A 27,084-nucleotide genomic window follows, 5' to 3' on the forward strand; every position below is an offset into this window, starting at 1 on the left:
GAACCCATCCTTTCCCCCCACCCACCCTGGTTACTAAGGAAAGCTGCCCTGCCCTTGTGCATGTTGAACAGTGATCCCTGATTTGGCATCACCTGCAAACCTGAAGGCCTTGGTCACCTTCTCAGGTCATGGATAAGAGACATTGCATAAGAGAAGCCCCCAGGGGAGACCCTTTAGTGCCACAGGGCACCAGCCCCCAGCCAGATATGACCCAGTGGCCATCACATCTAAACCTAAACACCCAAGAATATACCTGGGGGCCACACACCCCCACCCTAACACCAGCTTGGCTACAGGGAGATTGTAGGAGGGTGCTGAAAGCCTTGCTGAAATCAGCCTGTTACATCTCATTCTCTACATCCTCAAATCCAGTCATTTTATCACAAAATACACTGGCGTGCATGAAGCATTATTCACTTTGTCAGTCTGGTAACTCCCAATCACCTTCTCCTCCTTCATGTGGTAAGCCAAAAGGTCTAAGAGGACACATGGCATGATTTTATTTGATACCTGAGTAAAACCAGTCAACCTGCATTTCCTCAGTGTTTTGGCTCTTTTCCAGTGGTCAAAGGCCTCCTCCATCTATGTGACAATAAAGATAGAAGTATCTAAGAGAACGGAACAATTACCAGTTGCCATTCTGTGTTAAGTATTTTCTCATTCCTCTGTTATTTTGCTTTTGAAAGCTGCCCAATGCTAATCAAGCAATACAGGGTATCTATTATTTTATTTAGAATTGAAGTCAGATTTATTTGATGGCTGTTGTCAGGAATCCATCCTTTAATTCGTACTTCTGAACTTTAACTGAAAGTCTTCTGTGTGAAACTTTTGGACATGCATACGAACAGCACGGATTTGAGAAGTGAGATAATTACTTCCTATAATTGAAATATCATATGAACAATCTTACAAGTAAGGACATGCCGCCTTGGAGCTTAGTGTTTTGCCCAAGTAGGAAGTGTAACAGGAGCTCCACGTCAGGACACAGGTAAATCAGACAACCACGTTCCACTCTCGTGCAAAAGCCTACTCTGCATACTAATGAGTACAGTCTGTGCCTCCTCCCTGCTGAAGAGGACAAAGTAGTTGCTTTGTAGGCTCTGATTACACAATAAAGGCAAGTAGCATTCCTGTTTGTCTTCATGTTCTGGATCGCATTCCTTTGTGCTTGTAGGTCTAAGATTAGGAAGAGAAAGCTTTCTAACATCTTTTGCCAGTACAGAACTGAGTGCAGAAGTCCTGGCATTCCATATTGGTGTAACAAACTGCTGTCTTAGAGAGAAGAACTGCTCTAGAATAAAACTGATATTACAACATGTAGACAGGGAATATTGTCTGTGGTCCTAACTAGTAAAATGTTCCAGTGGATGCTACTAAAAAGTGCTGCCTTTTTAGATGTGCAAGGACCAGGAATAATGTTCAACTAAAAATGCTTGAAAACACTACACCATTTTCAAATCTAGCTGAAAGAAATTTGCCATTTTCTTTTAAATATAAGGAAATAAGGTCCTGAAGAAAGGTATTCACTGATTGCTAGGTAAAACATTCCTAATCTCTCACCCATGGGATTAAAGCTTTTTAAAATTCATAATTGAGTACATCAGAGGCATAGCAAGTCCCACTGGTCTCAGCTTGACATGACTAAGGCCTTAACAGAAATGAAGGAACTAAATACGTGACTTTCATCAGTGACAGCGATCCAAGTATAACTTAATTTAACAAGAAGAAAGCAAGGTTTCTTCTTTAATTCAAAGCATAATAGATAATGATGCTTTTAGATACAAAGAAGAAATTCTGTGAAAAAAAATCAGCAACAATTAAAGTCCAAAAATTGTGCATGACTTTTATTATGTTGTTTCCTGAGCTAGATTTACAACACAACATGCAGATGCATTTAACAATGTACTTCACTATACATGCTGCATTTGTGACAGCTGTGCAACAAAAGTAGCAATTCCAGTTTTCAGTAACTTCAAAAAGTAACAGAATCTTCAGTAAACAAAAACTTCACTGTTAGTAGTGTCAGTGTTGAGTTTCCAATGCTTATCAAGCTGAAAGGATTAATTTCAGCAGCAGATTAAAAGCTCTTATATTTTGATACAACTTCTACATTAGACGTTTTGGCAGTGTTTATTACATTTCTTTCACTATTTAGACATGAGAGTAACAACTTAAGTACATTTACACTCTAACGGCTCGACTGAAAATGCAGAAGGGAGCAGTGGAGGTAGAATGGCCAATAGAATTGCAGCTCAAGTAACTTATGTAATTCTGACAACTTCCTTTGATGAATCAACAAGTTTACTGCAAGAGTTCTATATGCATCTACAGCAAAAAGATGGCTGCACAAAATGTCAGTTCTTTTGCAACCAGGTAACACTGATGATGCAAACTCACAAAAATGGTGTGCAGATGGGGTTCAATTCCACATCTTTTACAGCCTCAAAACATTTGACTGACAATCTTTGTCTTTCAGGAAATGTAAGGAAATTTTGGGCATCTAAATAAAGGACAGTACTTCTGTTAAAATCTGATTATTAGACATTTCAGGAGAAGTTGTGACTAACTTCCAACTTTTCTGCCACGTTGCATAAAAATAATAATAAAAAGCTATCTTGAAAAATGAAACCTATTTACAAAGGACAGTTATAAACAAGGTAAGCAACAAAGCAGTCATGGCTTCTCCAATCAGTGCAGCTCTTTCACTTTTCCAATGAATATTGAGTTATGACTTTATGCTGAAATATGACACAAATAAGTTCCTATACTTGTCCAAAAAGAGCAGAGATACAACAACATGCAGTACAGATATATCTCTGATTTTTGGGTTTAAAAAAAGTCAGGATTCACCTGACACTGCACTGCTCAACATGCTACCAGGAAAGAAAGGTAGAGACATACCAATAGAAAGTATGTTTTGATTTTCAAGCTAAATTGGAGATATGCTAAGCTGAACTAAGAAGATAGGTAAGCTTAATCACTAGAGTTAACTTACTAAAATGCTATTCACATTAGTTCATAGCCATGCACATCTTTAAATAAGGATTACTAAATATGTTAATGGTGATGCAAATGAAAAAAAAATACTGCTTTATCTTTTAGCTTGTCTATCACCTTGACGCTCTTTGGAAGGATCTAATATTTTAATCAGTATTTTGTCAAGCATTGGAACAATCTGCCCAGGAAGTAGTGCAATCACTGTCCCTTGGAAGAGTTAAAAATATGTGCAGATGTGGCACTTAGGAACAAGATTTATTGGTGGACCTAGCAGTTCTGGATTAATGGTTGGACTTGATGATCTTGAAGGTCTTTTCCATTCCAAATTATTCTATGAGCCTCCTTGAAACTGAAAGTGCAAATACCAGTGGTAGTTTACACATAGAAAGACTGACAACTGCTGTGGAATGACATAAGTCTTCTGTTTTGTGTTTTGAAAGACCTCAGTTAGTTGATCACTGACCACTCCATAGAGGACAGGCCAGAAATATAAGAGTATCCTGCTTGGCACTTACATGCACAAAGCTGCTTGAGTAATAAACTAATTCCCATGTGCAATGTACTGCTATTTAAGCTACAAATAATAAACGGTCTGCACCCAGAAATAGCACTTTGTAGTACATTAAAAATTCCAAATATGTTTAAATGCTCTAAAGGAAGGACAGTAGTGTTAAAAGAAGCAGATAAGTAAAAGTCATATTTAAGATTTGCACCACATACATAAGAACAGTTTTAAAAACTCTGAAACCCTTGGAAGGCATGTTTTCTGCAACCCCCATGGTTAGAGAGGACATATATGCTATTTTCTGTGGAAACACTGAAAATACTGACACACCAGAACAGGAAAGATGTGACACACATCTGGAAGAAGTCTCTGGGCAATAAAAATTAAAATGCTTCCTTTTATCATACACCAAAACATATTCACATTTATCCACTAAGCCAATATGGCCAAGGACCCTCTGGTAACATTTACAATTAAAAAAACACACAGAAGAGACCAATTAATTAAAATCATGCTTATCTAGCTAAGCTGAAATTCCCTCTAACAAGACGCCTACTGCTTGAGACACACATTGAGACCTCAATGTTACTGTGTTCCTGATGCTTCACCATCAGTCCTCAATGCTTCTCACCATTGTGGGGGTCACACTGACAGATTTTGTGCTCTGCAGGACTGCAATATCAGATGCAGGGAAGACTTTAAAATGTCATGAGCATGTCACGTTCTTGTACACTAGTGTAGAACGGCCTCCCAAAGATAAAGGAGTGTAGACCTGGTTTAATCTTCTCTGCCAAAGCCATTATTATGTTAAGATCGCCCTCTGCTGTCAAGTCAAGATCTATCTTTAAGCTACGAAGAGACTTAAAAGGTTTTTTGCCTTTTTGCCTGCAAGGAAACAAAAACATGTGTTTAAAAAAACAAAACAAAAGAAGTTTCTCTAAATCTGCTTTCCATTATCTGTTCACTTACGTGTCATCCTCTATGTACTTTATTAAAGTTAAGGCTTTCCTGTGAAGGACAAGCAGAAATTGTGCAAGGAAAGTACTCCTTAGAGACAAGCCAGGCTTCAGGTGAAAGATCTGTTAAAAATTAAGAATATTAGGTAGACATGGAAATTCAAGAATCATTTCAGGAATCTGGAAAATAAATAAACATTGCATACACATGTAACATACCCTTAATTATAAAAAAGCAGGCAAGTAACAGCAGATTTGTACATAGCCAGATACAATAAATGAAGCTGTATTACAATTCTGTTTGGATACCTACCTGAAATTACTCCCAGTCAGGCAGTTTTTTCAATACTGTAATAGTAGACACTATTGCACAGCAATAGAAAATGTCCCTTGTTCTTCACACTTAAGCAGGGTTTTCTGTTTTATACCAGTATTTTTCTTTCTACTTATGCAGAGAAGAATCATAGCAACAGTATGAATAAAAGCTACTAAACCATTAAATTATGTATTTGTATTAAACTATCTGCTACTAGGGGTCAAAGTACTGGACTACTGGACTGTGTTTCTTTTTTTTTTTTTTTTTTTTTTTGAAAAAAGCAAAAAATTACCTGATCCAGGAAGGCTTTTACTAATGTATCTCTATGCACAATATCTTGAAAGACATTTCTAAAGAAAAGAAAACAAACAAACACGTGAGTTAATGCCAGTAAGGGAAATTAACCTAGGAGCTGAGCACAGCAGTAGCATTACTGTTGATAGCCTGGTTGAAATTAGAAGTGAATTTAAAACTGTAGTGAACTATAATTTTTAAAGATAACACAGAATTTTAAAGCATTCAGATGAAATGAATTCAATCTAGGAAAGCCACTGGGCTCTGTCAAATACACTTAGCTCTATTATACCCAGAATTAAAACAGGCAATAAAATTAACATGACATGGTCAGAATTATCGCTGAAAAATAATTCCAATAACATTTGATGTAATCAAACTACAGGACCTGGCAAATTCTGCCAAAACAAGTGTAACTACTGGAATAGAAAAAGTTATTTTAAGAAGCTCCATGCATTTTATTCACAAGTAAGCTCTGTACTTTACACTATTATCCCAAATCAAGTAACTTTGTGAGATGTGAGAAGAATACGTACAAATCAGGTGTGAAACTCTCATCTGTGTGGATAATATGATCTTGAGACATTTCTTCATCTGAATTAGCTCTCCAAAACGCTGTCAGCTCAGATCTCATGTATCGTCGTTGGTTATAAATGTGTTCATGACAAGGGGGCATCTGCTTCACTGTATTGACATCCACATCTATATGTGTAGTAGGGTATGGGGCATACATTACTTGACGGAAGGGCAACACAAAGCTTCCTGTTGCATCCTGTTTTAGTGAGAAAAAAAAACCTATTTTAGTTAAAAACACAAAGCTGTACTGGGACAGAACATTAAAATATCCTGCCTACATTTTGCAACCCATTTGTTTACATGAATTTTGTTTGAGACAACTGGTGGTTGTATTGCAGTAATAAGTCCTCAATACTGGATGATTTCCTTAACAAAATGGTGAAAACAGGTACTGAGGTGACCTGTGTATTAGAGAATTGCATCACATGGTTTGTGAGCCATTAGCATTGCAGTATTATAGCCATCTGGTAAGTTCTGGAGGCATTATTTTTCTATTTCATCTTCACCCATTATAACAGACTGTTTAAAATACTTGGAAACCCCAGGCCTGATGTGACTTTCTTGGTTTGTTAAAACACAAAAACTTTAATGCCTTTTGGAATTCTAGCCCCAAGCAGACAAAAGCATATTATTATTATACTTCAAAGTACAGGAATAAACCTGAACAATCCTCAAGAAAAATATGTGTCACAGAGAAGACTGGCTTGGAATTTTAACATTAAGATAATGACAAAGAAAGTTGCAGTGTGAGAAGAGACAACATAAAGGGAAGACGACATATTTTTTGAATGTATGTCTTTGCATATCATATGCAAAAACATACACTGAACAATGTTCTTAAACTATAGAAGAACAGAATTCTCCTAAACATACTTACTTTGAGCAAGCCTTGAACAAAAAGTCCTGACTCATATTTGAAAGAAGATTCACTTCTACAGAGCCTGGAACACTTCCGCTCAGACGGTGTGAGAAACAGGCACAATGTCCTCACAATCTGCATTAAAAAGAACAGTTTTGAAAAACTGAAAGTATAAGGAAGTCCGACTAGACTTTACTAGACATTTCAAACTATGAACAAAAGAGTTCACCATCCTTATTAGAAAAGCCAAACTTTACAGAATGCCATAGAACAGTGACAGGCTTACTTTTGGTTATTTTTTAATTACTGGCACTGTAAGCCATACTACTCCAACTTTTTGTCAAATTATGAAAAAATCCAATACACTTTTGCAACCAAGTTTGTTTCTTACCCAATGATCAGAACAGATCACAAACAAATCACTTTTGTCTTCCATATCTTTCTTTTAATAAACATGAATTACTGTGATTACTTTCCTAGCCTTTTAGGCCTCTTATTTTATTCATTCCATATTGAAATAGCAGTTATTGCGTCAAATCAGGTACAGTCAATTTTGTAAATAAGCATCCACGTTTATTTCCTTAGTAATTTCTTTGAACTCTCTACTATAATGAACACAGGTAATTCATCACCCATCTTCAAACTTCTGGCCTGAAATAGCTACCAGTAATCACTCCGAATACAACACACATTCTATTCTGCTCATCTTTCAGTCTTAACCTGTGGCGTCCTATCTGTCTGTAAGACATTTGAAAAGGCTCTGTCCTTGCACAACGTGTTTCTGCAGTACCCGAAACAATAACAACATAATTTCTGACTGATGCTTTTTGTCACAATATGCCACAAGTGTTTTTTTTTTACTTTGTGGCAAGCTGAAGTACGCTATTAAAAAGGCAGTTACTTCAGAAGAGTTGTACTGTGACACAAGGAGCATGCTGCTGGTAAGAACATGTGCAGAATTAATTTCTGTAATTTACCCTAGATGGATCTTGAGACTCACGTTCTATTACACTGTTTTTTCCTATACTGTCTAGCTTATATTATTTTACATATTCATAACCATTTAAATGATGTCTGATTAAATCCTTTTTATTAACTATTTAATGATCTGTAAGTTTTTTGTAACTACTTAGGCTTCCAACATTTCCTCTTGTATTATATATAGTATATGTATGTACAGTAATTTCACAATTATAAGCCGCACCATTTTGACTAAAATTTTGGTCCAAACCCAGAAGTGTGGCTTGTAATCTGGAGCAGCTTATATATGAACAATGTTCTGAAAGTTGCCAACCCGTGAGAGAGCCCGCAGCAGCCCCAAGCCAAGCCGGAGCCCGGCCGGCCCCGGCAGAGGCGGTGGAGCCGGCAGAGGTGGGGAAGCCCAGCAGAGGCGGGCCAGGCCGGCAGAGAGGCAGGCCGGCCTGGCAGCATTGGAGGGGCCAGCAGAGGCGGGGAAGCCCGACCGCATGGGGAAGCTCAGCAGAGTCGGGGCCAGCAGCGCCAGCCAGGGCGAGCAAACACAGTGGCGGCAGTGCAGGCGTCGGGCGGGGGCGAGTGAGCCCAGCAGCAGCAACCAGCCCCAAGCGGCCCCACCGAGTGGCAGCGCCGAGCTGGACCACCCGGCCCAGTTGGCAGCCCTGAGCAGGCCGAGCCCACCCGGCCCCAAGTCGAGCCAGTAAACCCTGCGATCCTGTTACTATTTGGCAACTCTGTGAAAGTTGCATGGGGATCCTTGCTGCGAACAAAAGTGCGGCTTACAATCCGGTGCGGCTTATATATGGGGGAAAAACGAAACGTTGCCGACACCCCAGAACTGTGGTTTATACTCAGTGCGGCTTGTAATCGTGAAATTACTGTATATATATAACATTTCTCTTAAACATACAACATATCCAATAACTTAACTGTGTGCAAATCTTTAATCTCTGAAACAATACATATTAACTATGGTTAGCAGTGATTTCAGCTAAGATCTGAGAATTTTCTTTCCTCTGGTTTGCCTGCTGCTTGTGGGCATCCACATTTACTGTTGATTTGATCAGAGGTCCTTTATAACTGCTGGTAATACACATGAAACAATGCACTCCCTCTGCCCTATTTTTATAAAGCATAATGAACTGCATTTCAAAACAAATGTTTACTAAAGGTACCTTTACATTTTTTTGAAAAAACTTTTTGTATTTCATTAAGGCAAGAAGCCCTCTATGTTATAAGATCTATAATATATAGTATGTCTAGTCTACAAGTAATATATAATACATTCGGCAGGCCACTGTTCATCATATTTTAATTTCACTTCTTTCATTTTTAAATTTCATTATTTAGTTTAATAATAGAAGAAAAAGATACAGGTTCCACAAAGCACAAGCAGTTCATGACACAGAAGTATGTGTCCAGTGCAGAAGAAATTATGGAGACACTAAGAGCATTTTAAGAGCGTTTAAGAGCATATAGACAATACTCAACCACATGGGTACTGTCTGTATGTTCACTACTACCAGTGTTCCTCAGAGCTCAGCTCTGGGCTTGGTCCTGTTCAACATCTTTACTGATGATCTGGATGCGGGGATTGAGTGCACCCTCAGTCAAGTTTGCAGACGACACCAAGCTGGCCACAAGTGCTGATCCGCTAAAGGGTAGGAAGGTTCTGCAGAGACCTGGCCAGACTTGATCAATGGGCCAAGGACAAACTGCCTAAGGTGCAAAAAGGTGAAGTGCTGGGCTCTGCCCTTGGGCTACAACAACCCGATGCAGCACTACAGGCTGAGGGCATAGTGGTTCAAGAGTGGTTCAGGAGAAATGGGACCTGGGACTGCTGGTTGACAGCCAGCTTTAAATGAGTCAGCAGTGTAGCCAGGTCACTAAGAAAGCCATTCTGGCAATACTGTGGCCAGCAGGACCAGGGCAGCAATTGTCCTGCTGTACTTGGTTTTTGTGAGGCCGCAGCTCAAATCTTATCTTCACTTCTGGGCCTCTTGCTTCAAAAAGGACACTGCAGTCTGGAGTGTGTCCAGAGAAGGGCAACAAGAGTCATGAAAGGACTAGAAAACATGCCTTAAGAGTAATGGCTACTTAGTCTTGAGAAGAGACAGGTCAGGTGACCTCATTACTCCCTACAACTCCCTGAAAGGAGGGTGCAGTGAGGTAAGAACTGATCACTCCTGACGTGCCTGCAGTGAGAAGACAAGAGGAAATGGTCTCAAAATGAGTGGAATTATGATAAAAAAAATTTCACTGTCAGCTGCCAGGCACTGCAAAAGGCTGCCCAGGGAGGTGATTGAGTCCCCACACACGGAGGTGTTTAAAAGGCATCTGGATCTTGTGGAGACTGGTATGGTTGAATGGTTTAGGGGTGACAGTGGCAGTGCCAAGGCAGATAGCTGGACTGGATGACCTTAAAGGTCTTTTCAACTTCAATCATTCTGTGACTCAATGACAGAGCTGAAATGGGCAAGCCAGTCACGTCTCTTCAATTTCTGTATTTTAGCTAAAAAACCTAATTTTAGAAGCTCAGACTAATTTACTACTCATTTATGTACTGTATCAGTTAAATACATTGGTTTTCTTATAGCTGTCAGAATACAACTGAAAGGCAATTTTCTGGAAAAATTATCTTCTGCTAAACCAGTCAGCTGAAGACAGCCAGACAACAGTACTCCTTCCTTCTCAAGTATGTTAACAGATTAACTTTGTTCCAAGTAACACTCTTAATAATCAGCATTTAAGTTCAGTTTATTAGAAAGCATGTTACCTTATTAACTTTTTCTGCACTGCTTCCTACAACTACAGAACAACCACAGGTCTGAAGGTGTGAACTAATTGCACTGCAAGTAAAAACAGACAAGGTTAATACATTTAATCAGATTTTTCAAATGATGCAGTTATCACCTTCACAAGAATAATAAAGTGCTTCAAGTATAAATATAGCCTACACACGCATAACCATAGGACTTTAAACAGCAGCGTAGCTTACTGCTAAAATCCAAAAGTTCAAGTTTCTTCAGTATTGAAAGCACATGTGATGGTGTACAGATGTCACCAAGCACTACATATATGAATGCAGTTGTGCAGTAGATACAATGAAAGGTAACAGAACATCAATTAAAACCTACGAAATACACTGTTCCCACAAGAACAGACCAAGTTGCTCTCAAGTTCAGCTACTTCCACTTAAAAATTAAAAACAGGGAAAAAACAGAAACACACAACTCAACAATAAGCATGCTACATGCCATACCATTAATGACTCTGATTTAGAGTTTATGCACAACCCAGTTTTTTTGCTATTTCAAAAAATGCAAGACTTTGACTTAAGACTCTTATAAAGTTAAATGTAGGTATCAAAGACAAACATGTATTTGATAGGAATTCTATACTCAAACAAATGATCCTATGACAACAAAGTCTACAGAGATGCAGCTATTAGCCCAGCATCATTCTTCTAAAATGACAGAAACTTTTATAACATTTTATTGACAAAAATCTCAAAAAGTCAAATATATGTCATTGTTCCCCCTCCTTTAAAGAAATCTATTCCAATCCATGTTCACATGCACATGCAGACAGATAAACTTAGATGTATACACAAGTTTAAATCATTTTACTACAGCATAAATCAAAATTTAATTTCATACTTGAGGAGAAAGCCTTCATGGCAACTATCCCCAATGTCATCATCATTTAGCACTGTGTCACTTATCTGAAATGCAAGTAAATATAAACAAAAGTTAGACAAGAATCTGATCACTTTCCAATTAATTGATTTTCATGTTGATACATGGGAACTGTTTGGAAACTAAGCTAAGTTGTAAGGCTTCCCTGAAAAGCATACTCTTAAAAAGACCTGACTTCAGACAAAACATTTTGAAAATGAGAAAGTCACTTTATTATTAAGTCTTCACCAGTCACAAGTCAGGTTCCTCCTAGTGGTTTTTTTTCCCTGTAAAAAATGTTTCAGAATACTTTTAATTAGTGCATGTCATATTACTTTTAATTCTTCCATGAGAACACTGTAACACAGTGAAACAGGTATCAACATCAAATCCATTAACCTGTCTATTCATTTTGGTTCACATTGAACTACCTTTCTACTTGTACAATGACATCACCCTAAGCAGACAATTTTGCTAAGTGATGACTATAAAAAAATTACTGCCTCTCTTTTCACCACTTAGGAGAACTTGAGGCGAAGCAACAGAAGTATACAAGAATTCAGGAAAATGGGCATTTTCTCTGGCAAAGTGAGTACCAAAGTAAAGGCCCAAAGCTATGTTTCATCCAGAGGGAGAAAGTCACTTTTTAAAAATTCAGAATACAAATAAAACAAGAACTTACATCTATTTCTTCTGGAACACTGTGTGATTTCATAGATGAAAGGAGTTCCATTACAGGAATGACTTCTCCCGTCAGCATTGGAATGATGCTCTGACCCTGCACAATAAATAAGATGTTTGAAGTAAAATCACATTGGGCAGTATTAGTAATTCCTACTAACATGAAGTTGCAGTATTACATGCAAAACATCCTAATTTGCCATTGCTTGGAAGGACAGAATGAGCAGAAATAGATGCATAGACTTCTTTGGCTTTGCTCATCAATAATTATAAACTGGAAACATATATTTAGCTTCTCAACATAATGCCTAAAATGTATTTCTGGATCTTGTGCTAATTTTCAGTATCAGTTTTGATTGGCCAAGACAACAAGCATTCGATGTGAGTTTATCTGATCATACTATGTAATGTGCAATCTCTGTTAAGCATTTTACAATCAAGTCTGATGTTTTAACAATGACTGGAAACCAAAACCAGGCTTATTACTTATTAACATACAACAATACTTTCCTGACTTATCTATCACAAGAAAATGAAGCCACAATCTCACATTTAGAGTTTCAAAAATCAAATTCTTTTCACAGGCTCATTCATTAAGTATCCAAGCACATTTCAACATGACAGACTCTGTATGTCTAATTCTAAAAGGTGACCTAACCTAATGGAAAAACAACCGTGACAGGAGGCTGGCATGACTCTATGGAAGCTGCTACCTTTACAAAACTTCAAGTTCAAGTAAATGAGTTTCCTTTTCCGAAAGGCAATATTCTTCACAGATTTCAACTTTATCCCTGAAGTGATGAAATATATTTCCCTTCAATTTGATCACAGCTTCCATCATCCTATCTTCAAAAAACTTTGCCTACTGTGCACATCACATTATTAGCCAATCCAATGCATCCTCCTGGACCCCAAAAATAAGAAGCAACACCAATTTCTACACTCATCTGATGCAGTCAAATGGTTTTGCAATGGTGTGCTGTATGCATCCACCAGATGGCCCTTACCTGATCCTCCATTCTTTCTGTGCCTTCCAAGACAATCTTCTGGAAATGTTCTTGCCTCTCCTGAGCAAGAGAAGCAGTTAAATATAAAGGCTCTGGCATTTGTTCATGTACCTATGCATACAACAGCCACTCAGTACAGCTTCTTCCCTGCAGAGTCACACTTCTTAGATTCAAATTTTGATGTTCAAGTATTATTCTTTTACAGAGTCGATGTTAGGCGGAAGTGATGTCATGTAACACAGATACACGCTCCCTGCTCTACGCCTCCACTGCACATCTCCCATGTGTGGGCACAAAAGGAAGAGTTTGATGACAAAATCAAAACATTTTCTTCATTACAGATCAAATGAAAATGCCACATGATCAGATTATGGTGGAGAATTTCACTTTATGTATGGATTTTTATTTTCAAATGGATACTGTATAGACTGAGGATTCCTGATGCAACAAGAGAAAAGTAGGATCTCAGAATGAGAAAAATTACTGGACTGGGGAGGGTAGGAAACAAAATATTTCCCCCCCCGCCCCACCTCTTGAGGCACTCACAAGTCTTCGAATCATTGTTTTATAACCAAGTACAGGAAACATGAAACCTCAAAGTACACAAAACACAATGCACAAGAGGCTGAACAAAGCTCTGAAAACAGACTCATAAGCAGTTGAACAGCAAACTGCATTTAAAACGAACTTACAATGGAATAAATTTATTATTCACAAAAGGAATTTGGTGTTAATCACTGGAGCATCAACACAGTCACAAAAAATAGCAGACGCTGGGAGAACTAATGATATCTTTTGCTAGATGTTGACTAACTTCAAGTGCATAAAGAGTTTGCAAGATGTTTTTTTGAGCAGATGAATAGGGAAGAAGCTGGAGTAAGCTGGAGTCGTTTGCCCTTAAACAGCAAAACTTTACTAACAATCTAAAAGAAGCATCAATGAAAAACAATACTCGAACAAGGCAGATTCCCTCAGGACACCTCCACCCTTCAGTCAGAGAAGGGAGACATCCTTGACAACCATTTTAAAAAACCTCAATCTTCTAGAAGATAAGGCTGAACAAATGGTGTAAGCCACTTCTTTTCAGAAATGTAACTGTTCAAAATTATTAGACAAACATACAGAGCATAAATTGGAGAGGGTGAAAGGGGTTATAATCCATATCGATGACTTGCTCAGAGTTGCCTGTCTTTCTTTGCCAGTCAGAACACTGCTCCATGACTCTCCAGATTCTGAAGTTCAGAAGGCTTCTTCTCATCTCAAGTCTAGCTGGAAATGTTGTCTGGCTCTACAAAGAACTAATGAGAACTAATACTCACAACTATTAGAATGTCCAGAACAGATACACAGCACCTTTCAGATAGGACTTGACAATTTTTTTCATTTGCTGTATGTATTTTTTCATAGTTGCTCAAATGCCTCAAAGTGCAAACTATAGAATGAAGCAGTTTTAATTAATTATCAGTGTTACGATTATTCTACAACTCATACCTAACTTTTAATCTACATTTTCCAAGTAGTTTTCTCTTTTCTAAATAGGACTGAGGAACTGCAGATATATGCAGGGATCTGTGCTCTCCCTCAAAAGAAAAGAAAAAAAAAGATAATGAATGTCTGTTTCAGAATTCAGAATGTATCACTGACTCAGCTAATTTAACTGAGCTACCTGTTCTTAAAGAAATTTTTGTTTTGTTATTGTCGATGCTGCGTGAAGGTTACTTCTACTCTGCAAACATCCTGGTATGGAGCAATAATTAAAAATTAAGAAAACGTATTGTAAAAGTGGATAATTCTTCTCTGACCACTCACATTAGAAGTCACTACAGAGGACACTAAATGAAAAAAGCGATGTAATCAGGAACACGAGACACCATTCACTTACATCAAAACCACTAACACGTTGCAGGGTTTTAGAAGATTGGATAAGGAATTAAATATTTGTGTTTCCACTATATTGAGAAAGAACTTTATGTGCTATCATTCCTCTGAAAAGTAAACCCCAGAAAGTAAGAAAAGCCTATGTTTCAGAAAGCACTACTAGCCATCATCAGGCAACACAGCAAAAAGGAAACACCACCACAAAAATAATATCAGCTTATTATTTCTGTAATTAGCTCAGATAAGAGCTAAGATAAGTTTAAAGAATGTTGACTACAGGTCTCACAACAGAACATACCAGACAAATGTGTATCACCATATACATTACAGCTGATGTGCACTCTACTGCTCTAAGCTAGCGTGGACCTCATGAAGATGACAAAAAAATTAATTTTAACCATTAGATTATTATTTAGTTTCAAGAAAAATACATAAAAAATTTCACTCAATAAGGAAATATCCATGATTTACCCAAAGGTCACAGTTCCAATGCTTAAGAAAAATTTAGCCTATTTTCCTTTTTGAGTTTCAGGAGTAGAAACACTTGGACTAAAGCAGATGTACTTTTGTAGATCTCCCTTTAGTTCTACACAGTTTAAGTTCTGACAAACTCTTTGTTAACACTCTCTTTTTTAAAAATAAACCTGTAACAGCAATGAAAAGATTAATTGAATCAGTTCCCTTTTCTGGGCTTCAACAAGGAAAACAATGATTTGAAACACAGTAAACTTACAATTATACCGAATTTAAATACACAAATTAACACAAAAGCAACAATTTATATGAAATTCAGAGAGATTAAAGACTTTACAGGAAAACTCTTTCAACGACACAGTCTCATATAATATTACCAGGATAATCTCATGGCTAAAAATCCCATGCTTGGATTTGCTGACATAATAAACTGATAATCTTTAATCTTCAAAACTCTATGGAGACCAGCCTTTTCTGAGTTTGTGTCTCTGGACTCCACATAACAGACATCACAGTATCTCAATTTTCGCTTCTGCAAAAAACAATCTAACAACCGTTTTAAGTAATGAACAATAAACTTACCTTATGCATCCATATCCTTCCTTTCCTTATGATATGTGTTAACCTATCCACGCATACTCTGTGAAGTGGCAAGTAGAAACCAAGTTCACTTTGTGGAAGTATAATTGATAGTCCGTATGTGCTTCTGTCTCCGTTCCAGTTTCCATCAAAAATTAATGACACAATGATTACCCTTTTTTCGGCCAAAACAAAGAACTTCACGTCTATTGCACCGCTTTCTGCATTCCGAAGTATTTCTCCATTCAGGGTGTGGTTAGCAAGAAAAGTTATTTCACCGTCACTGAGAAGTACCTGTTCTGTCTTTGGAGCCCAGATATGCCGCACTCGGGGGCCAAGAATATTGTCCCAGTAAGCAAAAGTGGCAGCTAATAACGGTGATTCGCCATTCAAAGAGATCTCTGTCTTAGCAACTGCAGGAGATGGTGGAGGACAAAGAGCTGACATGCCTGTTTCCTCTCTCTTGTCTAACCGAAATGCTTACATTACCTAAAAATAAAAATTTTGTAGGAAAAAAAAGTTAGAGCAGCCATATAATTACTGTCCCTTCTTTCTACATGGGCAAGTAGTGATAGGACTTGTTTTAAACCATAACAGGAAATATTTAGATTAGATGTTATGAAGAAATTTTTTGCTGTGACAGTGGTGATGCACTGGAACAAGCAGCCCAGAAAAGTGGATGTCCAGTCCCTAAAAATGCTCAAGGCCAGGCTGGATGGAGTACTGCGCAAATTGATTTAATGGGATAGTATGCCTGCCCAGAGCAGGGGGCGTTGGAACCACATAATCTTTAAGGTCCCTTCTAACCAAAACCTTTCCACAACTCATTTCTTTCCAAATGACACTTTCAAGAGGCAACCTTCACCCGATGTTTCATCACTGACTTCATTCAGGAAGGAAATTTGTACATATACATATGTACGTTTCATACAACAAAGTGGCATGCTTTACAATCATTAGTCAGACCTCAAATGCCCTTTACTCACTAGACAAGTATGCTGAACTTGCATGGCATACAGCTTGTGTATGAAAACTGACATAACAAATATATCCTCTACATCACACACAGAGTGTTATGACACAAGACAAGTGCTCAGCACTTTATATAATGTATTGATTAATAACTTCTTATCTTGTGTGGACACAGTTCCTGAACATTTTCCCAACAGTTTCCACCAACTCTAAAGCTTCCCCATTCTGATGACGCTGCAGAAGATAACAGGAAGTTCCATCTTCCCTAAAAGTTATGCTAGGGTCACAGGAAGATATGAAATAAAAAAGGTTTGCAAAAAAATTCAACCAAGAACAGAAAACTGTAACAGCTAGAACCCACTGCTATTGAGGAAAACCTCTCATGAGCAGTTGGCAACTTTCCTTTCTGCCTGCAGCACTCCACATGACAGCAGCAGGGAATCCCACAGGGGACCAAAGCACCAGGAACACACACCTCACTACCACAGCTTAAACGCGCCAGAGCTCTGTATCTGAACTTCTTCCCTTTCCATTACCTCACGGAAGAAGTGTAAAACCTCTTTCGCTCCGGTTCCTTCTCGGGAGGCAGCCGGCGCCCCGCCCAAGCGCTAGCCGGGAAGCCAAGGCCATCTGACTTGGCCATCCGACACCGTGACTTTACGATTTTCAGGGAAGACACGCCGCCAGCCACCCTCACTGACTCCTTGCACCCGCAGGCTGGCCAGAGGCTCGCTTTCACCACCCCCTCGCCAAACGCGCGGCCGCTGCCACCTCGGCGGCGACGGCACCTCCGTCTCCCGGCACGGATCAGGCCCGCGTCGCACCGCCCAGGTCTGGTTTTAACCTGTCTCGGAGGCGGCGGAGACGCAGCCGCGGGAGGGCCCCGCTCCTTCCCCCGCCAAGCGGAGGGGCCGCTAACACCGCCCGGCACTAACACAGCCCCGCCGCCCTGGCCCCGCACCCGCCTCACCTCGGCTCCGGCCGCTGCCCGGCGCCTGCGCCGGCCCCGGCCCGCCCCTGCCGCACTGCGCGGGCTCCGCAGGCGCGGCACCGCCCCAGCCCGGGCGGCTGGCAGGGTGAGCGCCTGGGAATGAGCCTTACCGTGCTGAGGTGACCGCCTGGGGCTGAGCCTTGCCGTGCCGCGGTGACCGCCCCGGGCCGAGCCGTGCCCGTGTGAGCGCCCCGGGCCGAGCCGTGCCGGTGTTTCCCTGGTGGAGGGGTGGGTCGGATCTGGCGGGTCACAGGGGAAGGAAACAGGCCCAACCCAGTGTAGTTTGCGGGGGAACCCAAAAGACGAAACGGCATCCGGCACAATTTCTGGAGGGGCTTTTAGGCCTGAAGGGGAAGTTGGTAATGGGCTGGTTGGTGGACACATGAGATAAGTGGCGGGCTGCAGTGCGAGCAATTGTTTTTCCCCTGACGGAGAATATATCTGGCTGTGAAACCTAATGCTGCACCTCTGCGCAGAAATTAGAGGGTATGCAACACAGAGAAGGTGGAAACCAGCTCAAGTGACAACACATCACAACATTACTTGTGTTTTTAGTATGGCAGCCTGAATCATCGTCGTGACTTCATGCTTTAGAAAAGGGAGAATAAGAGAGTACACAGGCAAAAAAGGAAAGAAATAGAGTGAAATTCAGTTGCTCAGCTTGGCAGAGTAAGGACAGGCAAACGTGGCGTTACCTAGCTGCCCTGCTTCAGTGAAACCATGCATGCACTCAGGGCAAGCTTGCATCACTTCATTAAACTGATGTTGAAGAAAGCTAATTTCACTGTAATGAAATTCTTTTTCGGCCAGAGCAGATTGCCACAAAATTAATGTCCAAAGTAAAAGAAAGCAAATGGGAAGGGTTGGTTGAGGTTTCAAGAAACAGGGGCACTCAGAGGTAGTACAGGTATCAGTGCTGAGATTATACTTTATGCACATGAAGGCAGATTTTGAGAAAACAAAGCTTGCACTCCCCTGTCACCAGCTCTTCTTATAAGAGGTGAATGAATAACGGACCTTTCCTCAGTACTTCTGGTTGATGGTTTTAAGGCTGTTCCACATTAGAATCAGTAAAGCATGCTTATACTGCCACTGCATGTTCATTGAGTCTCTTGCTAGTTTCAGCTTGTTCTTAGGAACACTGGCTATAGTACTAGGGCCCATGCAAATTTAAGCTTGACCTGTTAATATAAAGTGATTACACATAACTTCTGGTATTGATTCTTGCTACCCCTCACCAGTTTTTTGTATCTGAGTGGTGCTATCCCGGACTGCTGTCATTATGTTGGTACTTTGCTGATCACAGAATGGGTCAGATTGGAAGGGACCACAGTGGGTCATCTAGTTCAACCTCCCTGCTTAAGCAGGGTTGTCCCGAAGCACATGGTGCAGGAAGGATTGTGTCCAGATGGTTCCTGAATATCTCCAGTGGGGAAGAAGCCACAACCCCTGGGCAACCTGTTCCAGTGCGATCACTAAACGCACAGGCATAGGGACAGCGTAGGAACGCATTAGTTACAGAAAGCATCTTGAAATTCTAGAGCCACTCAGTTGAAGTTAACAATTTTCAAGTAGAATTAAGAGATACAGAATTTTTCAGTGCAGAGGCATTTCATTTTAAGGCAACTCCCTCTCAACCCCCCTGGCCTCCAACGATTCTTACACACATGAAAAGACTGATTTGATCCCCTGATGAAAAGTGTTATATCTTCAAGCCTTCATGGCTGATGAAATTGCTACAAAACGTCTATGTAAATGGGTAGTGGGAGGAAGCATGCATATGACAAAAGAACTTGTAGCAAATACCTGTGTTGGACCTCAGGGAACACTGGTCTTCCTCTGAATAGATGTCACTATCTTTTACACAGCAGCCATTCAACTTTGTATGGAGAGACAGATACGATATAGGCAGTAAACATAGTTAACTCTTTCTTGACTGCTGAAATCAAACTGACAGTTCCTCTTCAGCTTCCAGAAATTTAAAAAATTGAAAATCAAAGTCTGTGTCTTAAAAGATGCCTACCATCAATTAGAAACATGTAAGAAAAAATGGTGATACTGTTTTATTTATGATGGATTACTGGTCATGTGAGTTCCAAGTTTTTTCTTGATTCCAGAATTGTTTTTAATCATGGCAAGACAGGATCAGCTGTATTAACCACTTAGAGTAGTTTTGACTTGGCAAAAATAATAGGAATGTGCACTCCACACTATGTTGCTGTGTCATCAGCTAGAAATAAATAAATAAATTACAAAACTCTAAAAAAGGATAATTTACCCCTGGGATATAACCAGCTGTGTTGTTTCATTCTAACACTACCAATCGAGAGTGCTGTCTCAGTAAGATAATAAATTATGTCAAAGAAAACATACAATTGTCCATGAAGAGTTTAGCTGAAAGTGGAAATAGACATGATATTTTTGATAAATAAGAGATAAGGTCAATGTGATATGTATACCTCTCAGATATAGTTTGTAAAACCAAGTTTCTTGTAGCAATAAGGTCTTAGCTAAATGTAGTTTTCATTAACCAAGCTCCTGTGCTGAGTGTATTTTTCAAATGAAGGCATTGTTTAGATGCAGTTACACAGCAGACTTCTATAAATTCTATATTCACAAACCTATTGTAAACTTGTGGTCTCATCTGGTCTGATTTCTTCCCAACTCTGGGTAAGTATTCCCTCTCTCCTTTTTCTGCTGTATTAATGTTTGTGTGACGTCTTACCTGTCTAAAAGCCAATTTCTGTTTTGTTTGGGTATGTAGGCAGGCAAACCTAACCTTGGGAATAATGTTGCACAGAAGCAAGCATATGTCATTATATCCTATTGACCTTCTAACAATGAAACAAAATTGGTTGTAATCCAAGACCGTATTTTAAAATTGTAGATGTGTATTTTGGGAAATTTTCAAGTCTTAAAGATGCTGGGAAAACAACTTCAACAGGAAATTTCTTCAATACATGTTACCAAGGAAGAAGGCCAGAGAAACTAGCAGCACTGCTTACTAGGGCCACAACATAAACCACTTCCTCTTAATTTTCACTTCTTCTTTTGAGGTTTACTTCTCTTATTGAGGAATACTCTGACATGTATTGATGAAAATCTGTGTGAACACACTGTTTTTAAAGATGGTAGATAGCCCCTGCTACTTATTCTGCAGTTTGCCATGTTGATTGCCACCAGCAAGAGGTTTTAAGGAGGAATCTTGTCCTTTTCTCCAAAGCTTACGAAAATGGCCCAGTACTATTCTGTTAGGATAGTCATATATGGGAGAAGTTTTAAAATCTTCTACGTGAGTGCATTAGCCTTTATGTACCATTGAGCAGAGGAATGTAAAGTACTCTCGTGGTCCTTCCAGCTGCCATAAAAGGCCTTCTTGAATTTTGGCTACCAAAACAGACCAAGTACTTGCCATCACTGAGCAGACTGTGCTAAAAAAAATGTGTATCTTTCATAATCAGGTGTGGCTGCAGGAACTGTGATGTCTGATGGACACTCTTCTGTTCCACTGTTTGTGCATATACCAGTGCTTTGTTTGATGAGGAAGTCAGGAAAGCCAGTAAATACTTCCATTTTTGAAGGCCAAAGATTTTCATACTAAAACTGAAAATAGAGACTTCAGTTCGTGCCTGTTTTGACTTTTGAGACATGGCATTTCTGTATTTGAAGGTCTTTTCCCACTTTCAACAGAATATTGAAGTACACACTTTTTAAAAGCACTGATTTTCCACTTCATTATTTCCAGTGTCATTTCCACTTGAAAGGAGGTCACTGCTTTCAACGGCGTGTCCCTCGCTGCTGCCAGAGATGTTACTGTATCATGCTACATGCAAGGAATACTTCTTGTTTCTGGAGGAAGTATGTAATGTTTTGCAGAATTACCATCATGTTCTTTCAAAATATATTACAGTACACTCTTGAATAGCATGGCAAGATCCTGATTCTATTTTATTTTTGGAATGTGTCAGACACTTGTCATCAGAAGCTGGTTGGTGGCTGAGTAACAAGCCCAACATAGGTAAAAGGTCTTCCAAAGTAGTACCTTTGGTTAGTGCTCAGAGGTTTTTCCAGGGAAAATTTTAGGAAGTTTCTAAAGTATTATCTGTGCTGAGGGAAAGCAGCAGGGTTCTGATGTCACTGCTATTCCTGTTCAGCTTTGCCAGGTCTTCTTGGTGTCACCTGAGGAAATCGCTGCAAATCTGAAGTTCTGTAAGACTTCATGTAAGCTAGAGGTCAAGGAAGGACAGTCGGGTTTCCTCAGGGGTCACGGAAATCAGTACCAAACTACAAAGCAGTCAGTAGGTTTCTCCTAGTGTAGTCTAGTTTGAGACCCAGTGCTAAAATTGATGTCAGCCAAGGTCGCAACTGTCACCACAAGACAATTCTGCTGAATTCTCTGTAATTGCAATTTTGTCTAGGCAGTCAACTTGATTAAATTGCCAACTGTTACACATCCCCTTTTCAGTGTTTTTACAACAAGAAGCCCTTTTGCTTTTCAGTTGTTACCTTGGCTACGCCTATATATTCTTAGTGTCACAACACATCAAAGCAATGTACAGACCTGGCATAACAATCTTTTGATAGCATACATGTGCTTCACACAGGATGACTGCACTCATGGAGTAATGAACTCCTGGGTGCAGCTTGTTTCACTTTCGCTTGTTTCTACCCTGTAGCCTAGACCACCAAGTCAAGCAAGATCCCACAGGCACATGCCAGTGGGTGTTCCCTCCCCTGTGTCCTTCACAGAAGGGGGGTGCAAGTGCCCAGCAGTGCCCTGCAGTGAGGCTGCTCTGTCTGCCCAGCATCAGCACCTGCCATTCCCACTGCTAAAAATGTTGTTGTTGCTTTTATCCTGCTTTTTAGGGGGATTTTTTTATCCACTAGAGTCTCTGTTAATTGCCTGATTATCTTCAATCCATCTGGTTCTTATCTTAATCTTTAGCATTATCAGTCTTGGACAAACACCTCCTGAGACAGTTTTGGTTGTCCCATTCCATTCACCATTACACTGATGTCACTATCTGATCCTTTCTTGTTATCTGGCTGTTGGAACAAGAAGAGGGCCCTCACAGGCATTTCAGGACTCATTCTCACACTCCAGCTCTTTGATTTCGGAGAATAGAATTAACCTTAGAAAGATGGGTTTGTAGCTGAAAGAATGAGGATCCAGAAGAGCCAAATTCTGCCCTGTTTGCATATTTATAACTTGCCATAAATGTATTTCAATAAATTTATAATGCAGAAGGCATTATAAGAGTAAAAATACAGCATGTAACCTTAGAACCAGGACAGTCTTACACTTTGGATAAAATACACCGTTGCTTTGATTTACAGAAGGAAAACACTTCCACATATACTTACAGTTCTAGTCATTCCTTCTTTCCAGGTGTGGGACAGAACATTCTGTATTAAACTCCCCAAAACTGATCGAAGATGGCTTTGCTGCTACTCACGTTGAATGGCTAAGTCAGGTTGTATCTCTGCTACTGATTACAGTACTCCTATAACAAAACAACCTGTAAGAAGTACTTCCTGTTCAGAATGTTCCACAAGCTAGATAATGTCTTTTTGTTGCTCTGATAGTGTTTTGAACATGTAATTCTTTGAATATTCTTTGAAATACTTTAAAAGAGTCTCAGTGAGACTGATGTGTTCTGCACCTGAAATGGCACAAAGTGAAGGATGAGCACAAGTTCATGAAACTGTAAGTGTTGAGCTAGTCTGTCAAGCCCTTAATTTGCCTTTGTTGTCTTACCGCTAGCTCATTTTAATCTCCAGAATTCTTTTGTCATTATTGAGACTTTTACAGGTGTTGTCGAGTCTGATTTTTGATTCCGACAAAAATATGGTACCCAAAATTTGTGTGTTGTTAGAGCAGCATGCTTACAGTAATTTCACGATTATAAGCAGCACTGAGTATAAGCCGCACTTCTGGGTTTCAGCAACTTTTCATTCTTTGTCCATATATAAGCCGCACCTGATTATAAGCCACACGTTACAATACAGAGTGTGATAAAAGGTACCTATTCTATCACCACCTCTTGAGGGTGGGGGCAGTGATCCTTATCTCAACAGCAGATATTCTGCTAATGGGCCATCCATTGAAACCAGGCGGGGCATTGTTCTTTATCTTTTTACAACCCATCCTTCCTCCAACAAGCCATTTTCTGTTAATGGCCCATTGAGCCCCACTGTGTGACTGATAAAATTACTTCATCCCATTGGAAGTTGCTCCAGCCAGGGGGAAGAGCCCAACATTTCTTACCAAGATAATAACAGAGGTTTTGGGACACTAAGGGAGCCCCTTTCTCCACTGGACTCCAGAGGAAAATTGGATTTCTCCACATCACCACTGGACCTCTGGAGGGAAACTGTACCTTCTACAGGAGCGCTGCTTCAACTGAATCACATCTGTCACTGCAGGAGGATGCAGCCACCATTTAATGGGACTGCTACCAACACCCTGCCTGACGGGGTGTCAGGTTGTACTCTGACTTTGTCAGGGTTTGGAGTTTGTTTCTTTGTAGTACTGTATTTCTATTTTAATTTTCTTAGAAAAGAACTGTTATTCCTAATTCCCATATCTTTGCCTGAAAGCCCCTTGATTTCAAAATTATAATAATTTGGAGGGAGGGGGTTTACATTCTCCATTTCAAGGAGAAGTTCCTGCCTTTCTCAGCAGACACCTGTCCTCCAAACTAAAACAGCAACTTTTCATTCTTTGTCCATATATAAGCCACACCTGATTATAAGCCACACTTCAGGTTTGGACCAAAGTTTTCGTCAAAATGGTACGGCTTATAATCGTGAAATTACTGTATCTCTCTGCTGCTTTTCCATCTGTGTCTCAGACGACTCTTCAGCTGGATTTCATGCAGAGGATTTATATAGACTTTTAGAACGTAAACTTCTTTGTTCCTCCTCTTGAGCAAAACAAAATTACTACAGCTGTTTTCCTACAGCTCCAAGGCTAAAGAAATATATTCCACTACACTAGCCAGACTGAAAGTATGTATTCAAGTCTTCCTAGATACACAGGACGTATAACACCTACCCCTTAATCAGAGGTCTGGCAGTTATTTGTATGCAGAAAATGGCAACAGTTCTTCACTGAAGGATAATTGTGTATTCAACTAGACAGCAAGGCAGCGAAGAACAGCCACCTTTGGCATTCCCTGGTCATGATCGCATATTTGAGCATGCAGCAACCCTGTTCTATCACCTTGCTGCCATCACTGTGTGCAACTCCAGCACAAATACTGCATTTGAATTCCCCAGAGCTGCATGTGACCAAGGAGCCAGTTCTACACACACTTGAACTGAGCAGTGAAGAGACATGATGTTTTCTTAGGATCACAGTAGTTGCCAAGTGACATAGCCTTTCCATACGGGAATGTAGTTAAAAGCGAAATACAGCCCGGCACTTTATTCTAGTCAGCTGGAAGGAGAATCTCTCTTTCAGGATGGCAAGTGCAAGCCAAGTTTGTAACCACACGTGATGAAGTGTCTGCAGGCTGCATAGATTGTAAGAAAGTTCAAAGTGACTAAGTTACTTCAAGCACCCACAAGAACTTGCTAGCAATCACATCAAATGCATTTAGCAAGCCCTCTGATCTACATGTAAAGACTTCTGAGTAGTGTGTGGTATGAGTTTAGAAATACAAATAGGATTTCATGATAGTTAAATGAGTCCAGATACTCATTCATCTTGTACAGTTTAACCAAATGTTGACACAATATGTACAATATGCACAATATACAGACCTTGAGTATCATTGAAGGCTGCAGAAATATATCATTGTTGGAGATGTTTTTATTTTGCTCTATCTTTTTTCATTCTCTGCATTTGCTTTTGCTTCCACTGGGATCAGTGGCAAAATTTCCCTTAGATTTGTAGGAGAGGACTACCTTGCCTTGAGGCAGTGCAAGATGTTGACTGCAGCTGTCAATAACAACTTTATCTTAGAACAACAAGGTGGATACAATTCAACACGTCCTTATAATGTGTATGATTATTTTCACTGGGCAAAAGGTTGGGAATCTTTCTGCACCTCGTTTAATTCATCACGCTCTGAAGTGTTGCAAGCAAAGCTTGGTAACAGACATTTCTGTGTCATTCCATCTTGACTTCAATATTTGTTTTCTCTGTCCTTATATTTCAGGTTTGATTATCTTGCTTGGCTTATTTAAATATTAGAGAGTCTTTCTAAGTGATTCTGAAAAAATGTTATTCCTCAAATATTTGTTTTAATTGTTGGTTGACTGGTTAAACTTTGAGTGGGTTATGGTATGTTTGTGCCTTACAGATGCTTCTGTCTACATAACCTAGTAAGGCATTTTTATTAGATGTTTTATTTCTGCTTTACTTTCATGTTTTACTGTCATGGTATCTGGGGTACAATACAGAGTGTGATAAAAGGTATCTATTCTATCACCATCTGTTGAGGGTGGGGGCAGTGATCCTTATCTCCGTGGGAGATATTCTGCTAATGGGCCATCCACTGAAACCAGGCGGGGCAGTGTTCTTTATCTTTTCACAACTCACCCTTTCCTCCAGGGAGGTATCTTCTGCTAATGGCCCATTGAGTCCCACTGTGTGACTGATAAAATTACTGCATCCCATTGGAAGTTGCTCCAGCCAGGGGGAAGAGCCCAGCATTTCTTACCAAGATAAAAACAGAGGTTTTGGGACACTAAGGTAGCCGCTTTATCCACTGGACTCCAGAGAGAAACTGGATTTCTCTACATCACCACTGGACCTCTGGAGGGAAACTGCACCTTCTACAGGAGCACTGCTTCAACTGAATCACATCTGTCACTACAAAAGGACTACAGCCACCATTTAATGGGACTGCTTTTCTAAATATATGTAGAAACACGTGATCTGCCTCAGAATTGAGGGGTTAGCCTTATGGTATGGCACATTCCTTTCTTTGTTGTGGAATTTAGTCATGTCACTTTTGTTTAAACTGGAGTGTTTCTATGTTTTACAACAAGCAGGTTTACAACAACAGGTTGTAGCCAACAAATAACAGGCTTGTACTTGAGAATTCAGAAGCTCAGTTTTGGACATATACCCCTCATGTTTATGGTGGTCTCTTGCCTGTTGATGTTAACAATTTAAGGTATTGTCCGTGACAGTTAAAAATACCAACATTTAAAAGGTGTAAAGAGCACAAATTATGCTGTGGTCTGCTTTCAGTTTTTCTAGTCTTGAACTGAAGAATCTTATGCTTATCTTCATTTCCATTTTTCTGGTATCATGCCATTAATTTTCTGCTTGGATTAATAAATTGTTATCAGGCATTTTAAAGCTACTCTGCTATGTACCCTGTTGAAAGGGG

General features: G+C 39.8%; 1 protein-coding gene across 3 annotated transcripts; it reads right to left on the reverse strand.

The window, feature by feature from the left end:
- Positions 1–1,817: 1,817 nt before the first annotated feature.
- Positions 1,818–17,912, reverse strand: C9orf72 (C9orf72-SMCR8 complex subunit). Of its 3 annotated transcripts, none has more exons than XM_033084795.2 (11): positions 17,848–17,912; positions 15,778–16,263; positions 12,844–12,903; positions 11,838–11,933; positions 11,138–11,202; positions 10,255–10,327; positions 6,522–6,638; positions 5,605–5,840; positions 5,067–5,124; positions 4,472–4,581; positions 1,818–4,387 (listed from the first exon to the last, which is right to left on the reverse strand). In XM_033084795.2, the coding sequence occupies exons 2-11, from the start codon at positions 16,219–16,221 to the stop codon at positions 4,201–4,203; spliced, it is 1,446 nt and encodes a 481-aa protein (XP_032940686.1). In that variant the 5' UTR covers positions 16,222–16,263; positions 17,848–17,912; the 3' UTR covers positions 1,818–4,200. The 3 variants fall into 3 exon arrangements, with proteins under 3 accessions (XP_032940686.1, XP_032940684.1, XP_032940685.1); XM_033084793.2 differs by lacking the exon at positions 17,848–17,912 and adding an exon at positions 17,717–17,767; XM_033084794.2 differs by lacking the exon at positions 17,848–17,912 and adding an exon at positions 17,283–17,555.
- Between the last annotated feature and the right edge of the window lie 9,172 nt (positions 17,913–27,084).

This window comes from Catharus ustulatus, chromosome Z (assembly GCF_009819885.2).
Source record: "Catharus ustulatus isolate bCatUst1 chromosome Z, bCatUst1.pri.v2, whole genome shotgun sequence".
Taxonomy (NCBI): Eukaryota; Metazoa; Chordata; class Aves; order Passeriformes; family Turdidae; genus Catharus; species Catharus ustulatus.

Bases quoted from the DNA above. Each gene is read 5' to 3' on its own strand.
- C9orf72 (XM_033084795.2), bottom strand. From the start codon at position 16,221: ATGTCAGCTCTTTGTCCTCCACCATCTCCTGCAGTTGCTAAGACAGAG. The intron at 10,328-11,137 runs GTATGAAATTAA...TTTTACTTGCAG, and splicing joins CATGAAGGCTTTCTCCTCAA to TGCAATTAGTTCACACCTTC. The intron at 4,388-4,471 runs GTAAGTGAACAG...GTTTCCTTGCAG, and splicing joins AAGTACATAGAGGATGACAC to GCAAAAAGGCAAAAAACCTT.